Source organism: Neomonachus schauinslandi, chromosome X (assembly GCF_002201575.2).
Source record: "Neomonachus schauinslandi chromosome X, ASM220157v2, whole genome shotgun sequence".
In the NCBI taxonomy this organism is placed as follows: domain Eukaryota; kingdom Metazoa; phylum Chordata; class Mammalia; order Carnivora; family Phocidae; genus Neomonachus; species Neomonachus schauinslandi.
In genome coordinates this window covers 114,787,390-114,812,653 of record NC_058419.1, presented here as the reverse complement: position 1 = coordinate 114,812,653, position 25,264 = coordinate 114,787,390, and the positions used below count along the sequence as shown (strand labels likewise).

General features: G+C 44.8%; 1 protein-coding gene across 4 annotated transcripts in view; it reads right to left on the bottom strand.

Moving 5' to 3' along the window:
- Nucleotides 1-25,264, bottom strand: part of PIR (pirin) — a 99,662-nt gene that overhangs the window by 44,178 nt on the left and 30,220 nt on the right. For all 4 annotated transcript variants that reach the window (XM_021681096.2, XM_021681088.2, XM_021681105.1 and 1 more), the window contains 2 exons: nucleotides 24,700-24,783; nucleotides 21,156-21,362 (listed from right to left, as the gene is read on the bottom strand). In XM_021681096.2, coding sequence (XP_021536771.1) covers nucleotides 21,156-21,362; nucleotides 24,700-24,783 — 291 coding nt within the window. The remainder of the gene's footprint in view (nucleotides 1-21,155; nucleotides 21,363-24,699; nucleotides 24,784-25,264) is intronic.

Sequence of the window (25,264 nt, the reverse complement as noted above, 5' to 3'; positions counted from 1 at the left end):
TGAGTCTCTTGTGGGCAGCAAATAGATGGATCTTGTTTTTTCGTCCATTTTGATACCCTATGTCTTTTGACTGGAGCATTTACATTCAGAGTGATTACTGAAAGATATGAATTTAGTGCCATCATGTTACCATGGAGGTGGTGTTTCTGGTGATGTTCTCTGCTCCTTTCTAGTCTTTGTTGCTTTTGGTCTTTTTTTCTCCACTCAAAGAGACCCCTTAAAAATCTCTTGCAGGGCTGGTCACAAACTCCTTTAGTTTTTGTTTGTCTGGGAAATGATTTCTTTTTCTATTTTGAATGACAGCCTTGCTGGATAAAGAATTCTTGGCTGCCTATTTTTCCCATTCAGCACATTTGAGTATTTCATGCCACTCTCTTCTGGCCTGCCACATTTCTGTCAACAGATCTGCTCCTAACCTGATCTGACTTCCCTCATAAGTTAAGGGAAAAGTAGGTTAACTTTTTTTCCCTTGCTGCTTTCAAGATTCTTTCCTTGTCTGTGTATTTTGTGAATTAGGATTCTTTCCTTGCCTGTGTATTTTGTGAATTTGACTATGATATGCCTTGGCAATGGTCGGCTTTTGTAGAATTTAATGGGAATTCTCTGTGCTTATTGAATTTTGATGTCTGTGTCCTTCCCCAGATTAGAGACGTTTTCAGGTATAATTTGTTCAAATAAACCTTCTGGCCCTTTTTCTCTCTCTTCATCTTCTGGGACTCCTATGATACGAATTTTATTACATTTTAATAAGTTGCTGAGTTCCCTAAATCTACCTTCATGGTCCGTTACCCCTTCATTCCCTCTTCTTTTCAGCTTCATTATTTTCCACAATTTTATCTTCTATTATCACTGACTGATTCGCTCCTCTGCTTTGTCCATCCTCATTTGTATGGTCTCCATTTGGGATTGCATCTCAGTTACAGCATTTTTAATTTAATTTTGGCCTGACTAGATTTTAGTTCTTTTACCTCTGCAGTAAAAGATTCTCTAGTGCCTTCTATGGTTTTTTCAGGCCCAGCCAGTACCCTTATAATCATTGCTGTAAATTCACGTTCAGAAATCTTACTTTTATCTGTATTGATTAAATCTCTGGCCTTTCTACTTCCTATTCTTTATTTTGGGATGAATTTCTCTGTCTCATCATTTTGTCCAGAAGAGAAAAGGAGAAAGAAGAAAAACAAAAACACAAAATAAAAGACAAAGAAAAAAAAAAAAAAACAAGATCTTGGGTGTGTTTTGGTCTGCTTGTTAAAAGAATCCAGATTCCACCCCCCAAAAAAACCTGAAAATAAACAAAGAAATAAAAATATAAATATATAAAGTGTGTGTATGTATATATATAAGAATTTTTTTAATTAATAAAAAATTTTAAAAGGGAACTGAAAAAAAGAAAATAAATGAAAAAACAATAAAAAAGTCAAGAATAAAAGTAAAAAGGAAGCTAGATCCTATTTCCCCTAGAGCTGAAGCTTTGTAGTACTCTATGATCAGGAGACTTGGTTCAAGCGGGTTGTTTCTGCTGGTTTTCGGGGGGAGGAGCCTGCTGGGCTGATTCTCAGGCTGACTTATTTTAGTGGAAATGTGCCTCCAGGGTGCAGGGGGGGCAGAGTTTGGTGTAAGCGGCTCCAGCCTGCACTAGGTGGCGCTGTTTTGCTTCCTGAAGGCTTTCAGTGTCGATGGGAGGGATGAATACAGCGGGATATGGTGGCACTCCACTCTCTTACCCCAGAGTTGAAAGTTCGGGCCCCCCACTCTTCAGTGAGCCCACACAGAAGAGCAATCAATCACCCTACTTGTGTCCCTGGTTTCCATCTAAAACCTGTGTTCACCTGCATATGTCTGAGCTTTTTTATCTCAGGTGAGTGATGGAGTTTCAAAAGTCCAAATTTGGGGATTCCTGCGACATGAATGGGCGCTGTTCCTCTGAGGGAGGGTCTCACTAAGCTTTTGCCATTTCCTGGCTGGTCCCAGGAAAGTGGTCACACGACCTCACAGCAGTTCACAGTTTATGGCAAAATAGAGCAGAAAGCAGGCACCAAGACCCACTGCTATCAGCCAGCTTCCTGGGAACACTGCAGTAGGATAGCACCACCTGTTCTTGTGATCCAGGGGACCCTCAGACCATGCTGTGACTCCTGGGATTCTGCCCTCCTTCACCACCTGAGCACCTTTAAGCCAGGCACGTTCCCCACAGTAGCAGACTTCTAAAAGTTCAGATTTTGTGCTCTGCTGTTTATAATACTTTGCAGTAGCCTCTGTAAGTAAGCAGGCTCCCTCCCCACTGCCATATCCATAGATTTAACTCCCCCACATCAACTCTCTGCACCTCCTACCTTCCAAAAGGTGGTCACTTTTCTACTTGTAGACTTGCAGTTTTTGTTCTCTCAGACCTCCGATTGATTTCTTGGGTGTTCAGAATGATTTGATAACTAGCTGTGTTCGAGGGACAAGACAAGCTTAGGGTCCTCCTAGTCCTCTGCCATCTTAACTCCTCCTTCTACACGTAAACCTTTGACCACATTTCTATTTTTTTCCTTCACAGTGAAATTTTGAGCCTAAAAGTCTAGACATTATAAGGGCTCTTGATATATCTATAGGTTTATGGCTAAATGTGATGTGGCCAAAAGCAAACTGGTCAACACAATCACATGACTGAACAGCAATTTTGCTGAACAAGTCTACTGTTAGCCATTGGTTTTTCTAGTCTTGGTAATTTTTCTACACCACAGGGCAGTTTTTCAACTAGTTACATGGTCTAAATGTTGTTTTTTCCCCCCATTTAACCCCCAATTGTTAGGAAGTTAACACATTCCAACAAATCACCTATTGTTGCATATTTAGATGTTTTTCTCCAATACACCCTTGTCACAAATATAGAACTGAAGGATTAATTTCTGGAGGGAAAAAAGGAAAGGAAAAGAAAAAAGTATCCAAAAAATCTCTGAAAAAATAGACAAAAAGAAAAAATAAGGAAAAAAGCTTAATCTACAAAAAAGTTTAAAGGCACCACCTCCATAGTACAAACACCAATATCTGAACAACCAGGGTCTAGCAGCCCTTGTTTTTGAACAAAAAATCATTTTGACCAATTCTTATAGTAACTGAATTGCTTTTCATCCAAATTGTTTCTTTGTCAAATCACTTGGTAACTACCTCTAAAAAGTGCCCATTTCATCAAAATGTTGACTGTCATATATATTTTTAATTTTAGCTAACTTAAGAAGCAGAAATTGTTATCTCCTTGCTCTTTTGATGTTGCTATACCTTTGGGTGATATTACTATTAAGTATTATTAATATAAGAATAACAATAGCGGGGTGCCTAGGTGGCTCAGTCAGTGAAGAGTCTACCTTTGGCTCAGGTCATGATCCCAGAGCCCGCTTCTCTCTCTCCCTCTGCCACTCCCCCTGCTTGTGCACGCTTGCTCTCTCTCTCTCTCTGTCAAATAAATAAAATCTTTAAAAAAGAATAACAATAGCTAAATATGTAAGGGCTTAGTATGTACCAGGCACTATTCTAGCTGCTTCTTATGTATTAATTAGGCCATTTGTATATCCCATCTTATAAAATATCTGCTCATTACCTAGTTAAGTTTTCACTCATTTATTAATTAGTTCCCTCATTTAAAGAATACTGATTGAGAGCATGTAGTGTGTTAGTCATTGGATATGTATATTGTTGAATAACAGATCTGCTCAGCCTTTGCGGCGTTTCCTTTCTAGTGAGGAAGACAATGTAACAAATTAAATATAAAATTACACATGCTATAATAGAAATAAATAGGGTGTAGAGAGAGAAAATCAGGGGAGCAATGGAAGGCCTTGAATGAACAGAATTGAGGGTAAAAGGTTTCTGGTCAGAGAAAGGAGTACAGACTGTGCAAAGGCCTTAAGGCAGTAAGAGGAGAGTGATATGCAGACACAGAGACGGCTGCAGAGAATGGTATGGGATGAGTTCAGAGAGTCAGAAAAGACCCGGTCAAGTGCAGGCCATTGTAAGATATCTGGGATTTCTTTAAAAATACAACAGAAAAAAAAAAGTACAACAGGAACACACTGATCCAATTTTTATCTTAGACAGATATCTTGAGCCACAATTTGGAGAACTGGAAGGGAGTAAGAACAGAAGAGAGGAGCCCCCTGAAGAGGCTGCTGCAGTGGGTCTGTCCATCACTGGACAGGGGATGGGAGTAAGGTAGATAAATTTAAAATATATTTTAGGGATAGAGAGGTTTTGCTAACGGACTGGATGTGGGTTGGGGAGGAGAAGGAATAAGGATGACCACGTTTTTTCTTTGAGCAGTGAGTGCCATTCATTTATTAAGATGGAAAAGACTGGAAGGGAAAGGAGTTTTCACTGGTTTGTTGTCAAGACATGTGGGAGTAGGAGGAACAAGAATTCAACTTCTACTATTTTAAATGTGACAGGCCTGGGAACATGAAAAAGGAGATGCCAAGAAGGTGGTTGAATAAATGAGTACACAGAGCTCAGAGGTAAGGCTTGCACTGTGAGTATCAGTGTGGGAGTTGTAAGACTATAAATGGCATCTACGTCCATGGGATGGACAAGATCACTTAGGGAGAGGATGTTAGGGAGAGAGAACTCAGGACTGAGATCCAGGGAACTTGAGCATGTAGGGGTCTGACAGAGAAAAGAGGACCTACCCGAGAAAGGAAACTGAAGGAGCAAGGTGCACCGGGAGACAAAAGGACCCATCATCTCAGAGACCAAGGAACGGAGAGGGGGTGTGGAGAAGGAGGAAGCAGTCAACCGATGTATAAAGGAAGAGTCAACGTGAAAAGAAAAGACGACCTCTGGGTTTGGCTACATGGAAGTCAGTGGTGACTCTAGGCACTGATGGGGCTGGACGCCAGGCTGAGAGCACTGAGGATGTTGGGAAGCCGACACAACACGTGCAGACAAATGTTCTGTGACTATGACTGAGTGGGAGCAGAGAATGAGGGGGTAAGGAGGCGTCAAGGGAGTTAGGTGCTTCTCTTTATCAATTTCTATGAAAGGTGTTTTTTTTTTTTAAATAAATTAAGGCTACTATGGGCAACTGGGTGGCTCAGTTCGTTAAGCGTCTGCCTTTGGCTCAGGTCATGATCCCAGAGTCCCAGGATCAAGCGTCATATCGGGCTCCCTGCTCGGGCAGGGAGTCTGCTTCTCCCTCTCCCACTCCCCCTGCTTATGTTCCCTCTCTCGCTGTGTCTCTGTCAAATAAATGAATAAAATCTTTTAAAAAATGAATTAATTAAGGCTATTAGACTTTAATAATATTTGCTGTAAAAATCTCCCAGTTTGTTTTTGGCTTTAATTTCATTTACAGCAGTTCTAACATGGGTCGAGCTATCAGTCTTTTCCTTCCGATGCTTTTAAACTTAGAAAGTCTTTCCCCATCCAAAGATCATGTGTCTCCCTACATTTTGCTAGTTCTCAATTTTTAACATTTAATTCTTTATGTTGAATTTATTTTGCTATGAGGTAGGAGATCATGAGCTAAACTGGTATCTTTTTATGAATCGTTAATCAATTGTCCCAGTTGCCTTATCTTTTCCTGATGATTATCTTCTTGGGTCTATTTCAGGTAGGTTCTCTTTCTGTCAATCACAAGGAAGAGACTTAATGAAGAAAACTTCACTAACTAGCTCAGGAGCCCCAACTAACAGAGGAAGATCTATTCCATAAGGGGTTCTTGGCATGATCTTGATCTAGTACACTTCCCATCGGGCTTTCCAATCTCCTCGTCCTACTCTCATGGTCTGCTGGGCTTTGCACAGAGGGGAAAAAACCCACCAGCACAGACCCTTTTTCTCTACCATTAACACCTTCACACACACTCAAGAAACTCACTGCCAGACCCCTCGGCCCCCAAGTGGAGAACCATACCTTACTCTTTCTCCTGGGGATCTTAAGGCTTTGAAGAAGTGAAAAGTACATTTACCACATTATTTAAAGCAAACTTCTGAACTCATTGCTCAGAATAAGCTGATGCCCTTCAATGAAATGGTAAGTTTTCTGTGTCCAATCCAAAGCACTCAGATTTCTGAGTTCTTGATTATTTTAAAGAATTCTGGGGCGCCTGGGTGGCTCAGTTGGTTAAGCAACTGCCTTCAGCTCAGGTCATGATCCTGGAGTCCCTGGATCGAGTCCCGCATCGGGCTCCCTGCTCGGCGGGGAGTCTGCTTCTCCCTCTGACCCTCCCCCCTCTCATGTGCTCTCTCTCATTCTCTCTCTCAAATAAATAAATAAAATCTTTAAAAAAAAAAAAAAGAATTCTGAAAAGGAGTGGGAAAGATTAGTTTCCATCCTCGGTGCCAAAGGTATCGTGGGAGGATTAAAACTTCGTAATCATATTTTGACATATACATGAGGTGCTACATAAAGAAACAAAAAGGAACACTGGGGCAAAACGCCAACAACTCTGTATGGGGTGAGAGAGAGAGCCAGACATTTTTAACTTCTATCAACCATAAAGGATTTCAGGAAATCGTGAGCATCAAGCTGTCCAGCTGACAGAGAATTCTGGACATAGCCACATTAGCCTTCAGTCCAGGGTCTACAGCATCTTATCTTGAGCAGCCCTGTTGTCAACAGTAACAGTAACACCTTCTGTTTAGGAGAGGGGTAGTGAGGAGAGAAGAGCTAAAAGAGGAAGGGAATAAAGATGCTGACAGGACTCGCGGTCCTGATACTTAAGCAGAGGCATGTTAACTGTGAAACTGAACTTGGACTTCTTCACTATTTGAGTCAGCATTATTGCCTGAAGTTGGGCTAGAGATGTTTTAATTTTTTGGAAAATTAAAACCAGAGGAAGAACAAATACCCATCCCTTATATGAATGACCCACCCATAATCTTACAAAGACAACAGTACAGTAAAACCACAATGACCCCCAAATATGTCAACAGGGAGCCTTCCTATCCCTTGCCTCCTATCCATGGGTAACGTGTTCCAAGGTTGAGCCAGCAAATCTATTAACTGATGCTAGAATATTCCTCACGGGGCTTTATAATATTTTTCATCTCTATTAGTTACATTTGGTATTTACTAAGATGTTTTTAAGGGTTCTTGCAAGAAAGTACATCAAGATGGGAAGCTATTTGGCAAAGATAAGATCTCACAGAGCACCGGAACGGATACCTCTGTGCAGATATGATTACAGGGGAATTTATTATGGCACAGGGCTTCTCCTACGTGATCATTTACAGGACATTCTGACCCAGTCAGGGGTATCTACTTGTACAGTTACATGCCTGAAGGTACCCTTTTGGTGTAGAAAGAGAGAAAGTTTCATTCTGAAGCTGCCTTCCATGAAAAAGAGATAAGGCATTCCCAAACTGGAAAGAGACACACTCAGCAAGTTTATGCACCAGGGCTGAATGGTACGGCAAGGGAGAGGTGCTGTGCAAATAAAACGGGGCAAAATTCAGGAGACCTGAGTCTGGGCCTAGATTCCTTCCACAATGAGCTGTGTGACCTTGGAAAAGACTGTCACCTAGGTGGGGCTGCAGCCTTCTCCTATACCAAGTGGTGGAAGAGCTGGAGAGCTGAGCTCTCCTGTCTACTGTTGCCTGACATTCTGATTCCAACAGAAGAAAAAGGAAGAGTAGGTCTTGGTTGGCTCTAAAAAGCAACTCATAGTGTCACGAACTCTCAACTCTTGCTGCCCTAAGAACTTCATTCATAGCCTAATACACAATTATAGCAATGAAGGAGGTGAATGAATGGCAAGTTTCTTGTCCAACTATTATGTAAATAGGCCAGAGATGGCCCCTATGTTGTTTAGCCCAAAGTCTGCTGAAGCCAACTTAAATTCTCCTGCATCCAATTGCTTTAAATATATTCCAAATAAACATATTTTTAGCCATTTAGAGCCCACCTACTACACATACCCCACGAAATCGCACCCACCGTCTCCTAGCAATAAACAACACCCTGCAGCTAGAAAAGTCCCCCAAATGCTGCTGCCCTTTGGAGCTCTCTGTCCCAGAGGCCCTCTACCTTGTTGCTGAGCGACATCATCTAGACAGGTAGGCCCCCTCTCTGATTTCCCCTACTCTCCCAGGAAGTCTCTTGCGCTATTCCCCTTCTGGGTGTGGCCTTGTGCCTCTGTCTCTGGAAGGTTCCCAACTGTAAGGCACCTCCCTTCTTACGCAACCTTGTCCATGCACCACCCAAATAAAGCTTTTGTGTTACCGCCTCTCATGAACCTGTCTCTTCCTTGATCAACTTCCAAATCCCCAAACTTACTACACCAACCCATCTAAATAAAGTAAGTATATAAACAGGCTCCAGAAGTATTGAATATGGCCTCCGCTCTATCCACAAACAAAAGAGGAGGTTCCCTACTATTCAGCAACAGCTCTGAGAAATTAAAGAGTTGACCAAATCAACTAAAGGGCTGGAGACCCACTCCTACCCCCATCTGGGCAAGTAGGAAGTGGTCAGCTCCTTAGCAAAATTACTGATGGGTCAAGAATCTCCTCTGAACCCTTCAACAATACATCTCTCCTCGTAGGCCTCCCTGTCTTCAAAGTTTCCACAGATAAAAACCTGTTCTCGGCAGAAAATCTGATATATGCTGGGTTGTGCCAAACTGGTAAGGACCTATGAGCTTGTGGTTTAGAGCACAAACTATGGAGCCAGACATCTAGTCAGAATGCCAGCTCTGTCACTCACTAGACGCATAGCTAACCTCGCTGTGCCTCAGTTCCCTCTCTCGTTACGTTGCTCTGAGAACCCAAGATGAATCACACAACATGGTGCCTCCTCAGAGTCTCTCAGCCTCACCAGCTCCTGAGCCCTTGGCCCCCTCCTCACTGACTGCCCCCACCATGGCGGGAACCACAGCAGCTCCAGAGCTCCTGGGCCTGAGGCAGACCAACAGACCAACTGAGGCTCTGGATGCACACCCAGCCTGGAATGATGATCCAAGCCACTGGATGTGGTACGCGCCCTCCTCAGGGGCTGCCTCAAGTGGCCAGGTGACACAGTCCAGAAGGGCATTAGCCCTTGCCAATGGGGTGAGCTTTGGCCAAAGAGGGATGGAAGATGTGGAATGACAGAAAAATTCTTCTCTCTTTCTCCATTAGAAAGTCCTGAGGTAGGGTTTTCTGAACAGGCATCCTGTACCACCAAGTATTTGTCTCATTTCCTTTCTCCCTCACACTCGCTGCCCTGGGATCATAGGGAAGACCTGCCCCAGGCTCTGTTTTCCAAAGAACCCAAGTAAAATTGGTGGGAAAAAATTAAAAAATAATAAAAATAAATAAAATAAGAAATAACATAAAATATTAACCAAAAAAAATCAGGAGAAAAAAACTGATACAAGTAAAGCACTCAGAACTTCACTGTCTAATACAGTTGCCACTAACCATGAGGCTATTAAGCACATGAAATGTGCTCGGTGTGAATCGAGATGTGCTGTAAGTGTAAAATGCACATTGGATTTCAAAGACTTAGTACCAAAATGTAAAATATCTCATTATAAACTTACACTAACTACGTGTTGGAATGACAAAATTTTGGATAACTGGGCTTGAATAAACAATTAAAATTAATTTCACCTGTTTCTTTTTACTTTTTTAAAAAAGATTTTATTTATTTATTTGACAGAGAGAGACACAGCGAGAGAGGGAACACAAACAGGGGGAGTGGGAGAGGGAGAAGCAGGCTCCCCGCTGAGCAGGGAGCCCGATGCGGGGCTCGATCCCAGGACCCTGGGATCATGACCTGAGCCGAAGGCAGACGCTTAACCGACTGAGCCACCCAGGCGCCCTCTCCTATTGCATTTTTTTTTTAAGATTTTATTTATTTATTTGACAGAGGCACAGCGAGAGAGGGAACACAAGCAGGGGGAGTGGGAGAGGGAGAAGCAGGCTCCCCACCGAGCAGGGAGCCCGATGCGGGGCTCGATCCCAGGACCCTGGGATCATGACCTGAGCCGAAGGCAGACGCTTAACCGACTGAGCCACCTAGGCGCCCTCTTTTTACTTTTTTTTAAATGTGCCTACTGAATATTTTAAATTACATGTTGCTTCCATTACGTTTTTATTGGACAGCCCTGACTTAGATTTTAGTACCTTGTAAGTCCACAAGAGAGATTAGTTGTTTTCATTTCCCTTGCCAAGAAGTTCTAGAGATTTGCTCTCAATAAAGCCTAATGATAAAAAGAATGTGGGAACAGAAAGGGAGACAGACAGGGAAAAGGGAACAAATACTTGTTAAGTACCCTTAATTATATATCATACAAATACTCGAAGCCTATTCATTATTATCCTCATTTGGCAGATAAGGAAGTAAGGGCTCAAAATAATTTTCCCAAGGTCACAGAGGTATTAAACAGACCTGAAAACTGGACCCAGGTCTGCTTGACTCCACAGTCCATGCTCTTTTCAATCTAGCATACTGTCAAAGGATTGGCTCTCATGGTCTGGTATGGTTTCAATAAGTGAGGCTTTTTGACATATGTTAGGGCTTCCTAGAATTCCCTTAAATCACCTACCCAGGAGGTCAACTACATTAACCAAGTTAAAAGCTGCTGCTGAACACAAATCAATCAATCAATATCCCCCTTACCCACCCCTCTCGCTTTGAGTGCAGGAAAGGGAATTCAATTGGTCCATGGCACGTGGTCATCATACAGCCACGAGAGCCCCCTTTGTTTTGTATTTTTCCCCATTCAATCCCATTCTCCCACTGGCTCTTAGTTGAGCACACATAATGAACAGCCTTTCAATAATACCCTTCATATGTTTATTTAGATCTACAGGTGTCCTTGAAAAGTGTTACTGTGTGCAAAACTGCTTTCTCGTTCTGATTTATGCCACACTGCTTCCTAAAATCTACTAATGTAGACATAAGTAAATATAAATCTATTGCGTCTGGCAGCTACATCATGTTCCACCATACGTAACTACCATATCCTACTTATCCGGTCCTTAAGTGGTGACTCCGACATCGTCTCCGACTCCTTTCCACCACCCGTAATGCTGAGATGATCACTGCCACAGGTCTACTTGTTGAAGTTTTGCTGGAGTAAATATCCAGGAGCAGAAATGCTGGGGCATACTCTCTATATTCTGTATTAGCTTCACTAAGTAACCAAGCAATGCCGGCTCACTCTCCACAATGAATACAGTTAGTCACCTGCCATGCATGAAGTTTCTAGTTCTTCCCATCCTTGCCACACTTGACAATACCCAACTTCCTAACTTTGGCCAATCTGAAGGGTGTCAAGTGGTAGCATATTATTTGAATGTCCATTTCTCTGCATATTGATTAGAAGAACATCTCTTCATATTCTTATCGGCCTTCCATAGTTGGGTGAAAGATTTTCTTAAGACCTGGTACCTGGAGTTGCCACCAACGCAAGCCTCTGACTTTTCAAGAAGGCAAGAATGTTTCAGCTCAGAGGGTGGAGGACTATGGACACATGGCTGTCTTCTCCCAGCTATAGTAATGCTCTGGACTGACCATGTCCATCAATTTTCTGCAGATATAAACACTCTAGGGCTTGGAGATTTGGTTGTACAATGAAATCTCATGGAAGCAGGGCTGGTATTGCCATAAATGTGTCTCTTACTACCTTCTGGGACTACTTCTCAAGTGAGATGAAGGAGAAGCGGTGTAGAAAGAATTCAAGTTTGGCATCCTGATGGACCCACATCTGGGTGTCTGGGTGACACGCCAGGCTGTGGTGCTTATAAAGGACAAGAAAACCTGTACTCCCCCCAAGCAAAGCAGAATTAAAGTTGGGTAAGGAGGGGCGCCTGGGTGGCTCAGTTGGTTAAGCGACTGCCTTCGGCTCAGGTCATGATCCTAGAGTCCCGGGATCGAGTCCCGCATCGGGCTCCCTGCTCGGCAGGGAGTCTGCTTCTCCCTCTGACCCTCCTCCCTCTCATGCTCTCTGTCTCTCATTCTCTGTCTCAAATAAATAAATAAAATCTTTAAAAATAAATAAATAAATAAATAAATAAAGTTGGGTAAGGAGGCTTTGGGACTTTATTTAGCGTGTAATTAGAAATTATAATTTCTTTTGACTCAGTTTATAAAAGCAAGAGGTTTTAGATCAGGGGTTTAGATTTCTTCCTAGAAATCTGATGATGGGAGAAATGTGTGTTCAAGATTGGGACATTTTAATATTTAGGTAACTTTTATGCTACCACTTGGGCTTCTCACACACCTGTCAACATGGTTGGGAATAATTCAACAGGGAACTAGCCTAGAATACAATGCGCCTTGGTATTTATTTAATGAAAATACTCTCTATACTCATTTCAGACCCTTCTGGGGGTAAAATTTATCCCAGAGAGTTGAAGTTAGCTTTGGTGGGAAGAGGTCCACAGTGACAAACTTCTGTCCTTCCCTGGGGGGGGGGGGGACGGTCACTGCTAAATGTCAACTCCAGTACATTAAGAAACAACATGCTGAGGAATACTGGGGGAGCCTCCAGACCCCTCCCTAATGTCCCCATAAGGGGTGGAGGGGAGAGGGAAGGATAGGATCCTAGTGGTAAGGGCAATCCAAGGAACTGAGCATGCTCAGCTAGGCTGTTTGCTCTCTCTCTCTCTCTGTCTCTTCTGCCACGAGCTAAGAGGCCAGCCTCTGAAAATGATGCCTATGACTCTAAGCTCTGCCAGGACATGTTTAATGAAGTGCAGGAAGTATTAAAAGCGCAAAAGGTCTCAAGAGACAAGTCATGTGCCTTTATCCAGATTTTACTGGTAATAAAGATGACATTTGGATCCCCATCTGGCTAACTCCTCAGAGTCTATGTCTCAATTCATCCTGAGATTGGGAGGGGAAGAGATGATAATGACCTCTTGGTCCTCTCCTCTACCTCAGCTCCCTCCATTTGACTTCCACCCAATTTGAAGTCCTCTTCTGCTTTTGTCTGGCTGACAGACTCTGGCGGTTAAAACCTATGGAAACACTTAATCACAGCCACCAGAAATCTCACTCAAAACTTCGTTTGCACTGATCAGTAACAGATGGCCTCGAATCAGTATCTGATGCTGGGAAAGTCTACTAGCCAAGCCTCGGGAGTGACTCGGAGACACTCAAAATCTCCAAGGCACACAAAGATGTAAGTGGTTCTGACTCCTGACAAGCTGAGCTGGCCAGGACTCAATTCGCAGAACCTCCAATTGATGTCTAGAGACAGAAGAAAATGAAATTGAAAAGTAAAAAGAGAGAGAAAGAGAGGGAGATAAATGACCAGAAAAGTTTTACATGGTAAAGATGATAATTTTTCCCATTTTTGTGCTTAAGACAATGAATATATATGCTTTGAAGGCCTTCTTCAAGCATGGAGCTATTCCACTGGGTCTTTCCCCACCTGGAAGCAGAAACACCTTATGAACACCTCTGGGGCTTCGTGCTGTCTCCTTCGCATTGTCTAGACACTTTCCATCCTTCTTTGTCGGGTCAGGTGGCTCCTGTAGACTCGGGCCTGCTTTTCCTGAACCTTCAGATTGGGCTGAGCCTCTTATCTAGTCTGCCTTCCCCTAAAGCCGCCATGTTCACCAGTCCGGTGACACCACAGTATACTACTGTTAGCAGCTGATGTGTCTGTCCCTTCGACTGGGCCCTTCCAGCTCCCTGATTTCTGTCATCTTTTCCCCCATACCTTCACAGGGTCTCGCACACAGCTGGCCCTCCATACGTACTTGCTGAGCTCCACCAAACTATTTCCCTTTCTGGGAAATCCTTCCAATTCCCCATGGCCAGTATGGAAGTCCTTCCAGGAATGGGAGGATCTGACGGTTTCCTAATCTCATTTTGCGAAGTCAAGGGAATCCTCAACAGCCCAAGGACATGCTGTGGATGATGAAAAGGATTCCCTGTGGTTTTAAGACCACAACACGCTCCTCCTTTAACAGAATAAACCCTATCAGTGATCTAGAGCGCATGTGAGTTGAAATTTAAAAATTCTTGTCCATCTTGGAGTACCTCTACCGATCCACAGGAGCAGAATTCCTAAAGCTTCAGGGAATCAGACTGGTATCTGAGAACAAATTTTCTTACCACCTTTCATCCTGAGTTTGGTCAAATTGTTCATAAGCTATATGATCCTGAGCGTCTGTGCTTTGGGCAAAAGAAAATACTGTGTTTGCAGCTATCTGTAGCATAACTTCATTCATGCCAGTACGGGTCTTTAAAATACTGACATGTACCTTGTTTATATCTGCAAGAGCTCAGCTTTCAAGGCAACATGCAAGAGCCTCTGAAACTCGATGTAGCCGTCCTGTATTTTTCACTCTGCTTAGAAAAAAAATATGTAACGTGTTCCTGGGGAAAGACTTACTATCTCCTGGAAGTCCAACCTTGACAGCCATACAAGTGATTACAATGGTCTGTAAAGTGTCCACTCAACTTTATTGAGGGAAACACCTGGGCTCTTTATGGCTTTCGTTACTCTTATTCTAAATCTCCTGGCTAATCTGTCATCCTGATGACCAAGGGCAACGATGTATGAAGGGCACAGGAAGTAACCTCTGGTTTAAAAGTACACCTACCCATTCTTCACTTATTGCCAGAAAAGGGCTTGTCACCACCACTGGAATGTGCTTCCTAGGTCAGCGGGACATCGTGAAGGAATAATAACATCTGGCACCCTTTGTGCACACCAAGAATGGTATTTCGGGGGTGAACAGAGCATCCTGGGCAAGAGCAACCTTTTGTATACCGGATTTGAGCAAATCCTGACCGCTGTTTATGTGAACAATCCTAACTGCAGATGAAGTGCCAACCACGGCTGCCTACCATAGGACAAGTCTTTGAAGTTACCGGATGCATTTCTTTCGTGTCCTCATCTTTATTCATCAAGACCAACAGACCGAATTGTGCCCATTCTCAACACTGAATCAGAACCAAGTTTTGCACTTGTCTGTGGAATGATGCTGATCATCCGCTCGGGCTCCATGGCCTGTGGGGGGAAGTTCCTATGGAACGGGTGGCTTTCTGAAATTCGAGAGAAGAGAAGGCTGCACGCAGCACTCCACCCTACCTTATCCTCAAACCATGCCTCTGACAACCCTGGGAGAGAAGGAGACGACGGGGGTAGATGCATACAGCCAAGGTCAGCTGTAGGCAAAAATCCAGGAGTAGACAGACTTGGTCTTGGATTTCCCTCCGGCCCCATATTTTACACCATCTCCTTTTGCATTGGTCACAACCCCATGAGGATCTGGTTATCCATGCAGCCTGCCATCATGATCCCCAAATAGGTATCACACTCCTACTACCCACGCCTTTTATCCACACCGTTCTAAAACATGACCCCTGCCCCGTCTCTTTTCTTTCTTTCCCTCGCTTTACAAAGCACACAAGCAAAATCGATGGTCCCTCCTCCAGACTATCACGGAAGCTTCGCGTGCTGCTGGCTTCACCTTTCACATATCATATGATACCTCTGATGTGTGCCAGTTTCCCTTCCCCCGCTAGACCATGACCTTATTTGAGGACGGCGGTTGCTTCTTAGTCACCTATCTCCAGGGCACTGCACGATGTGCACACAGCTGGTGCCTAATGACTGAACGAACAGAGCTCACAGAGAAATGGGACACGTGGATTAAATAGCTGTCAGTCCCAAATCCCACGGGATGTGGAAATAGATGGCTGTGTAGGGATCTAGGGCAGCTGAGAAGGCTTCACTGAAGAGAGGGGACATAGGCTGGACCTTGGTGAATGGCAAGGAGGTAGAGATGGTGAAATCCTCAAGTCCACGTTTCTACAGGACTGCACTTCACCATATCCTTTCCTGGCAAATGCTGTTGCCCTCGCCCTGTGTCAAAGGGAGACCAGAGGGGCACCTGGGCAGCTCAGTTGGTTAAATGTCTGCCTTTGGCTCAGGTCGTGGTCCTGGGGTCCTGGGATCGAGTCCTGCGTCGGGCTCCCTGCTCTGCGGGAAGCCTGCTTCTCCCTCTCCCTCTGCCTGTCCCCCCCTGCTCATGTTCTCTCGGTCTCTCTCAAATGACTAAATAAAAATTCTTAATAAAATAAAACAAAACAAAGGGAGACCACAAGGTTCTCTGCCTTGTGCTGATATTTCCTTTCCTCTTTCCCAACACCCACCTCTTATTTATTTAAGGTCTCAAGAGGGAAATTCGGCCAGAATTCATTTGGGTGACTGAATTTCTTAGGTGGGACTTTAACTTAGCATTCCTCATAGCATCTCATTAAACATGGACCATAACAAAAACAAAATAAAAAAAAATCAATGGAAATAACAACTAGAGGAAAATAAAGACCGTTATCAGGAAGAAACATAAAATCACATCATTAAAAAGCTTGGGATTCCTAAAGTGGTCAAATCATACTAGATTTCCAGAAACTGCCTCATAGAGATAATGGCCATCCTTTTTTTAAAATGTCCACTTACTGTTCAATGTAACATTGAGTATTACAGTATTTTTCTTAACTCTTCTTTCTTTTTTTAAAGATTTTATTTATTCGACAGAGAGAGAGACACGGCGAGAGAGGGAACACAAGCAGGGGGAGTGGGAGAGGGAGAAGCAGGCTTCCCGCCGAGCAGGGAGCCCGATGCAGGGCTCGATCCCAGGACCCTGGGACCATGACCTGAGCTGAAGGCAGATACTTAACCCAGGCGCCCCTTAGCTCTTTCTTCTATATTTGTATCTATTTTTCTTACACTGAGAATCTTGATTCCCCAAAATATTAACAAGTTAACTCATTGGTTTTTATTTCACAATATACACAAAACTATTTTAAAACTGTAATGCCAATACTAACAATAAACGATGGAGTCAAGTTTAAAATTTTTGTGCTTTTTTTCTTTAGAGTACATCCCACTAAAAATGTACTGTCAGAGAACTATGTTTAAAAGTCCTTAAAATAGATACTTTTCTCTGTGTAGTTATGTTGCTGAGAGCTTTATACACATTTTAAGGTCTTCATTTGTTTCTGTTTGTTTTTGATTTTAAGATTTGAGGTTTTTTTCCTTTTCTGGTGTAACTTGATATTTTAAATACGTAAACATTTACATCTTTCAAAACTGAAAAGAAAAAGACATATGGAGAGAAGTGTCAGATCCGTCCTTACCCCCCACCCTCACCCCAAAGGGAACAGTTTTTTAAATACCCAGTTTTTAAGCCTATCACAGAGTGTGCTGACTTAGGAATACAATAAATGAACAGAGAAGCCTTTGGAAGGGACGATTCCTTTCTGAGCAGGTGGCATTTCCCCTCTGCTCACTCTCTGGGGCAGCTAGAGCCGGTTCTCTCCAGTCCCCTTCGTCAGGAGCACACAGTGCCACTTACAACCTCTGCCACTGTGAGAATATTCATCATTCTTTTTTGAGCCAGACCCATGAACTTGTTGGCATACCTCAAAGGCAAAAAAAGAGGGGGGAAAAAAAAGTGTGCCTGCGCTACCTGTTTTCATGATTTAATAGTTTTTTAAATGCTACTTTGAGAAGCTGTTCTTCTGAGCTCGGGAAGGAAAGAGAGGGCTCCCGTGGAGGGGCCAGCTCTCCCCACATCACAAAGTGAATGGGAACAAACTCAGAAAGGCAGAAGAGCAGGGGAGCCGAGACGTGGGGGGGGGGGGGGTCAACTGTAAAGTCTGCAAGATCCACTTAAAATGTGCCAAACACAGAGTTCAACTTATCCCGGAAATAGAGAAATAGGTACAATGCAAAAATGTTCTAAGTGTACTGTTCAGTATTAGGATTGCCAAAAACCTACTCCTGTTTGGATGTGCTATCAAGGTTACTTCTCTGAAAGCCACACAAACTTTCTATATATTTTAAATCCAACTAAGGTGCAAGGAATACTGACAAAATTGTATACTGGTGATAAAGTGCTGCAAATGACATTCTGCCTTTAAAGTTTCCTGGATGCAAACAGAAGCTCTTTCTAGCTCTGGTATAGGAACAAGTATGTGTGTGCACCAACGGCCTGCTACACAGCCGGAAAACTCCATCAGCTCTCTGCCTAGGAGGTAACAATCAGACTTGGTTCTAACTCATGTGCCAACCCACAACCAACGCAGGCTGATTAGCGGGCAGGTTGCTTTTTGGTGGAGAGACATGCACGAGGGACACAGGGTCACCCAGCACCTGCCGGAGTGAAACCAGAGCGGGGGGTGGGGGGATATCCAAAAGGGACGCACTGAAAGCTGGTAAGCACGCCCCCTACTAGAGATCAAGCCACACCTTGAAAACCAACAGGAAAGATGCTAAAGCAGAGAAGACAGCTTCCTGTGGACCCCCAAGCCTCCACATCTCTGCCCATCCCTGTTGTCACTGCTTGAATTTAAGAAACCTGCAGGGAACAATTTGGGTCTTGCAAAACAGCCTAGTATTCACATTTAAAGGAAAAAGATCTTTTTTTAATTTCTCTACTTCGTAATCCCTTAAGTAGTTTAAAAATGCAATTTAGCTAATTTTACTGTTCTCTCAACTTTTTAATTAGCTCATATTAAGCTTATTGCAATCATTCTTAACCCCTAGATTGTCTACCTTCTTACTACTTCACCTGTTTCTCCTATTCCAGCATTCATTTACATTGTAATGATTTCACTTATGCACTTAGGAAATGTTCGTGAATTGTCTGGTATGTATCAGGCACTGTTTCAGGTGTTGAGGTACAGTGGTGAGATCTGAGCGAATGACAGGAGATGCTTGGCCGACACTTTTTGGAAAGTGAATTTTGAAAATGTTGATTATCATCCAACACGTGGATATACAATCCGTCCATCAGAAGGAAGATCCTTTTCGTTATGTCTATAGGCCACATGAACAATGTACAAAGCTTCTGCAAACTAAAAGCAGCAAATACTTAGAGCTTATTCTGCACCAGATACTGTTCTAAGTTCTTTACACATATTAACCAATTTAATCCTCTCGACCCATTTTACAGATGAGAACACTTGGGCCTGGCAAGCTTAAGTGGCCTTTCTAAAGTTACTCCGTGGTGGAGCTGGCCTTGAACCCAGGCAGCCTGGCTCCAGGTTGCCTTTTTCTGACCCCAGTGGGACTGAGGCCTCCTTAAGGTTTGCTTCTGACACAGTGGAATTTAAAACAGCAGGAGACAAATAGAGGCATTATATTCCAGAGAGAACGGCCAAGAAACATTGCTGATTGGCTGCCTGGTAAGGATGGAATGGGCTTTGGAGAATTTCATACTGTCATGAAATAAACATGTGATTTTGACCTTCCAGAAGTGACAGAAACTATGCAAAGTATCCCATTTTTATCCTTTCCTCCTTTCAGCCTTCACTTGAGATCGTGATGTTCTGGCAGAATTTTGCTCAAAATTGGTTGTGGCTTCCCGAGTGCTGAGACATACACAACCTGGGAAGAGGGACACACCTACCTTTCAGACTGAAAAAAAAAAAGGACTTTAAACAAGCTTTTAACACCCTGCACAAATGGATGTCGAAACTAAAATCCAGAAAAGTTAGGTAAGATTTGCCAAAAGCCACAGAGCTGAACCTGAACACCTTTCCTAGGCACGTAATCAACCTGTTCCTCATGACGAGTCAACTCCTGTGTCTTGGATCCCACAGCCATTCATTACACATACGACAAACAGCACGGGCATCTGGGAGTGAAGAGGGGAAAATCTCTTGACCTCCACGATCAGTATCCCCTGAAGGGAGGTCCCTAGAACCCCAGAGTTCTGGAAACCCAGAATGAAAAATAGCCCAGGAAACAGAATGAGCCGCTTAGCTTCTGCACGAATTCAGCTCTCCTTAGGCCTCCCTGCCTGATCCTTCCTATACACGGCAATGTCCTTCGCATTGTACCAGGAAGACGCCGCAGGATCTGAATTCTGCTCTGTGGAGCTGAAAGGCAGGACACATTTGCCATACATTTGAAAAGGGCACTACCCAACATTCAGCAAAACAGGAGATATAAATACACACTGGTAAGTCCCAACCAATAATCCTGACCAACCTGTTAACCATGATACATATCCCACTGAGTGGTTGGCTAGTAGCCACTGCCAAGCCATTATCCCTGTCAGTGCATGTAAGTGACATTTAAGTTTACAAAAATTAGTGTTTAAAATAGTTTTAGGTGCTGACCGCCCACAGGGAGAATGGCAGAGTGGTTCCCAATATGTTGATGCTCTCCGCCCCACGTGGCATTTGTGAAACTGTGGATACAGCCCTCCAGATCCCCGAGGAACCCTTGTAACCATTTCCGTGCCCCCAGCCCAAACTCAACGGCCATTAGGTAATGACTTCGAGGAAGAGAACAGGAAAGCCCAGCTCCCTTGCCCGGGGTGGGTCAGGACAACCTGAAGGCAGACTGAACCTTTTGGAGTCCCTGTCCTCTTTGCGACTTTGCTTGAGAGGACACCCTTGCTTGGCTCCCTTCCCTTCCCTGCCCTGGTTCCTTCTCCTGTTCTCTAGGGGCACTTCCTGTACAATCACAGGAATTCCCAGCTCAGGGTCTGCCTCTGGGAAATGCCCCCTAAGAAACTACACGACCCGGCTCACTACCGTGCCACTTCATTAGCACGAATCATTTGGCCAACCCAGTGGCAGTTAATGAACAAGGGACTTGAGCCACACCCTTCTCCTACCACAAATATGTCCATAATCTTTAGCCTCAATTGGTCTTATTTGATCAAAAAGGTGGGACCCTAATCCTAAATATTATAAAGTCTCAGCTGAGAAGAATGTACACGGCATGGCATGTGTGGGTTAAATCAATGTTCAAGTTAATTAAAAAAAAAAAAAAAAGCCCTTTCTATGATATAGTAGTGTGCTTTCCTTTCTAAGCTGGGCTTAGATGATTTAAATAAATCTTCAGGGAGTGGAGCTGGTTTGGGTTATTTGTCTCTTAAAGGTCACAAACGTGCAGTACCAAGGAGCTATAAAACTGTACAATAAGTGAGAGGCTATAATTCGCACACACCCTTAGACCTTGAAAATTGCTTTTGACCACATTTTTTATACGAGCTTGCTTTCTTGAAATTTCCCTAACTCTATGGGTTTGCACGTGGCAAAAAAGGTCTGGGTTCCTTTGGGTTCCACTTCTTCTGACACCTCTGAATCAAGTCCACCCCGCGGGATGTGAACTGTGATCCAACCAGCGAGACCCGGAGACCCCGATGGGGCCAGCCTCACGTGACCGCACACCTCGGCTTTCACAGACCCGTAACAGCGCAGCTCACCTTTATTCCCAGGGCTTCTCCAGAAATGACGGCAACCGTCACACCATCCTTACTGGGTTTGGGGATTTCTTTACTCTTCACCTCCTGGTACTGAGGCTCCACCATCTTCTCTGAGCTTCGCAAATTAACCCACAGTTGGAGGCCATGGGCTGGCTCTTCTGAGCAAGGCATCTCGGCGTGCAGAATGCCCCGGCCTGCGGTCATCCACTGCAAACAGCGGACCAACAAGAAGGAAATGTAACCCAGCCTCTAACAAGTCTGCAGGTGGGGCAACTGTGTCATGGGGACTAAGCCAGGCCCCTTACAAGTGCTGCTTTCGGGGTGGTGAGGAATAACAAAGCAACAATGACAACTGCTGAAGCCATTTCCAGGATTCCAAAAGCTCTGCAAGCTTCCTCATTTGAATTCAAAGCATCAGACCTGAAAGTCACACAAATGGAAGGCTCTTCGCTTGGGCGCCCCGAGTCTTAGATTGAGCTCTGAGATGGGGAGCAGCAGGGGGACAGTATGCCGGGAACCACTCTCAGGAGCTACACCTTACGTGAAAAGCACATGACCGGGCTGGGGGAGAAGCCAAAGCGCAGCGCAGTTACAACGGACGCCTCGGCCGGTCCAACACGGAGCTCCAGTGTTGGCTGAACCTTCCGAATTGTCCCAAATTGAGACGAGGTAGCCGAGCTTTCCTATCCCCACATGGGCACGCCATTAACCGGGACCCAAGCCGCAACGGGGAGCACAGCCGTGGGAGCACAAGCAGGCAGGCAGAGGCCGCGCCTGCTGCAGAGCGCGGGGCCCAGGATAGGCCGCAGCTGAGAGCCGGTGCTAGGCCGTATTGGCGCAGCTGGAGGCCATGGGCCTCCGCCTACAGATCCCCGCGGGGGCCCGCGGCGACCACTGCCCCGTGCACAGGGGACTTGTCTGTGCTTGCTCGGTTCCGCTAATGGAGCCCTCACTACCTGGAGCAGTAATTGCCTCCACCGGTGTGCACATTCTGCAAGCATCTGTTTATGTCTTTATCGAGAGCGTTAGCAGGGGCCAGCCCCAGACACTAACCTCGGGACCTAGGGATGGAACATGGCAGACAGGTTCCCCGCCTGTCCTAGCTTGGCTTCTGACACAGAAATCCCGAGACTAGGAGTGAAGGGCAAGTATTTCTTTGGGACGTGCTATAGAAAGCACAAGTGAAGAAGGAAAAAGCAAGCTCGGCAAGGGAGAAAGCCAAAAAGGGGTGGGGACGAGCAGGGGCCATCTGTGGGCCCCCGGGGCTCACAGATGGGTGGCCAACTCCCATCCCTCTCTGACAAGACTTCTTCTGGGGGTGTCCAATCCCGAGCACATCCGGAAGCTGAGAGCGCCCTCGGGCAGAGTAGCTGCGCGTGAGATGGACAGCCGCGCATGCGCGCACACACACGGGGACTGCTGCCACCTGGACTCGGGGGTGGGGCAGAGGGCCAAGAGGCAGGCCACCAACAGCATCCTCCAGCCGGCCCTCGTGCGGAGAAAATCCTTAAACAATGAGACAATCAATTGGCATATGATTGTACTTGGCGCTGGCGGGGGAGCGGGCACCACGGGCTTCTGTGAGAGCGCAGGAAATGGAACAGCTTACCTGAGGGCGGAACCTTCAGGCTGGGACCCAGACAAGGAGTAAGAAGTAACCCGGGAAGGGCGAGAGGAAGGGAGTCCATACAAAGGGAACAGCAGGTGAAAAGACTCTGAGACCAGAATGGGCAATATCCGTTCCCAGATCTGAAAGAAGGCCACTACATAGTTTAGTTTTCTTTCTGTCACTAAATCTAAATAGATTTCCATCTTCCATTTGACCAGACTGATGACACCTTCTAGTACAGGGGTCTGCTAATGACAGCCCAGGGGCCAAATCCAGCCTGCCACTTGATTCTGTACGTAAGTGTTACTGACACACAGACGCGCCCGTTCAGTGACACGCTGTCTGTCTGCTCGCATGCTGCGAAGGTAGGACAGAGTGGTTGCCACATATGGGACTATATGACCCACGAAGCCTAAAATAGGTGCTATCCACTTCTTACAGAAAACATTCGCTGACCACAGCTCTAACACAACATGAAGGAGATCTCAGCACTGCCCCACGCTGCGCTTCTTCCATCTGATGGCAGCTATTGGGGCTCCTCAGAGACTTGGCCTCCCGTGTGTTTTTCTGTTTTGTTCAGTTTATCTCTCCATATTTTCAATCTACTTTTCATACCTTGTTTATCCTTTTTTAGATATAACCTAGTTTGGCAGGAACTTTCTTAATATGTACAACCCACCGATTAGATTTGGAGGGGGAGAGCAGATTTCTCTTTTCCACCTCGCTATTTACAAGCTCTGAGGCCATGGACGTCTTTTTTCAACAACTTTAAATCCCCATTCTCTCATTTTTTTAAAAGATTTTATTCATTTATTTCACAGAGAGCGAGAGGGATCACAGAGGAAGAAGAAGACTCGCTGCTGAGCAGGGAGCCCGACGCGGGCTTGATCCCAGGATCCTGGGATCATGACCTGAGCTGAAGGCAGACACTTAACCGACTGAGCCACACCCAGGCACTCCCATTCTCTCATTTTAAAAATGAGGTAAAAAGAATACTTACTTTAGAGAGATTACTCACATGAAAATGCTTTCAATTTCATGTTCATTGAAACACAATTCAAATATTTGCAGTTAAAATTCCACACAATATGTAAATAATCCCAGAAAGTTCTTGATATTGAGTTCAGACTTACAAACCCAGCAAAGAATACCCAAGAGTTGCTGGGGCTTCTAATTCTAACGTGTCTCCAACAAGCCTAGGACGGTGGCAAGATTTGGATCACGGTCTTAAGTGACAACACTTACCCCTGCAAACAAGTTGGAAGACAAAGAGTAAATTGTCGCGGGATGCCTGGGTGGCTCAGTCAGTTAATCATCTGACTCTTGCTTTCGTCTCAGGTTGTGTTCACAGGGTGGTGGGACCGAGCCCTGCATCAGGCTCCACGCTCAGCTCCGAGTCTGCTTGGGAATCTCTCTCTGCCCCTCCTCCTGCCCTCACTCTCTCTCTCAAATAAATAAATAAAACCTTTTAAAAAAAAAGAAAAAATTGTCACAAATGCAGTAGAAAGGTCTAGAAAGATGAGGACAGAAAGTGGTACACTGAGTTTGGCCATGGGGACATCATGAGTGACCACTGCCTGAGCAAACCTAGAGGTTTGGGTGGATGTTGAGAGAGGCCAACCCTGATTTCTGTGAGTGAAGCATGAAATGGAAGAGGAGTAAGTTAAGACCATCATCCTTGATTATGCTTTTGAGAAATGTAAGAGAAAGACTAGTTGGGAACTAAAAAGTGACTGAGGGGGTTAAGGAAAGCCTGAGTGAATACAACAAACCAGTGCAGGTTTCTAGGCTGAATGGAAGGATCCACAAAAAGGAAGAGGTCAAAAGTTTGAGAGAGAGAAGGAGGGAAGTGTGAATGTACTGGAACTGGATGAGAGCAAGCATGCACACCCAAAGGCTATTAAACCATCAGCAATTGCTTGTCTTCGGCCATACCTGCAGGTCTCCTGGGTTCATCTGACCAACATGTCCACAGAAGTCTTCATGGGCCATGCTGCCGCCCTCCAGGAGGTAAGATACCTTTGACAAAACAAGCAGAAGAAAAAGTTGGTGTTTGGCAGCTATGAAGAACTGTTCACTTCTTCCACAGAAAATGTGCTGAGGAAAGTGTCAGGGGTGGCCAGGACAGTAGCACAAGCTGAGAGAATGAATCTCTAGTGAAAGGACCATGCTAGTCCATACAAAATGTCTCTGAGAGAATTCCAAACAGGAGCCCCCTCTTCCATGTAGATGCAGCCCTGAGCAGGCCAGAGCTCACAGCCAGATGACAGAAGCCCCCACTTGTCCCCTCAGCCTACCATGATGGGTCCTAGAGCTCAGGGTGAAAGAGGAGGCTCCCTTTGAAACAGCTGGGCCATGTTACCAAGGCCATGTTCAGCCAGGTGTGTGGGACGGACAACAGATTTCAGGTCTCCACACCTTCCCCTAAAAGCTGACTTGAGAAATCCAAAGGCAATGTATTTCCAACACCAGGCATACAAACTCACTTAGGTGCTCGATA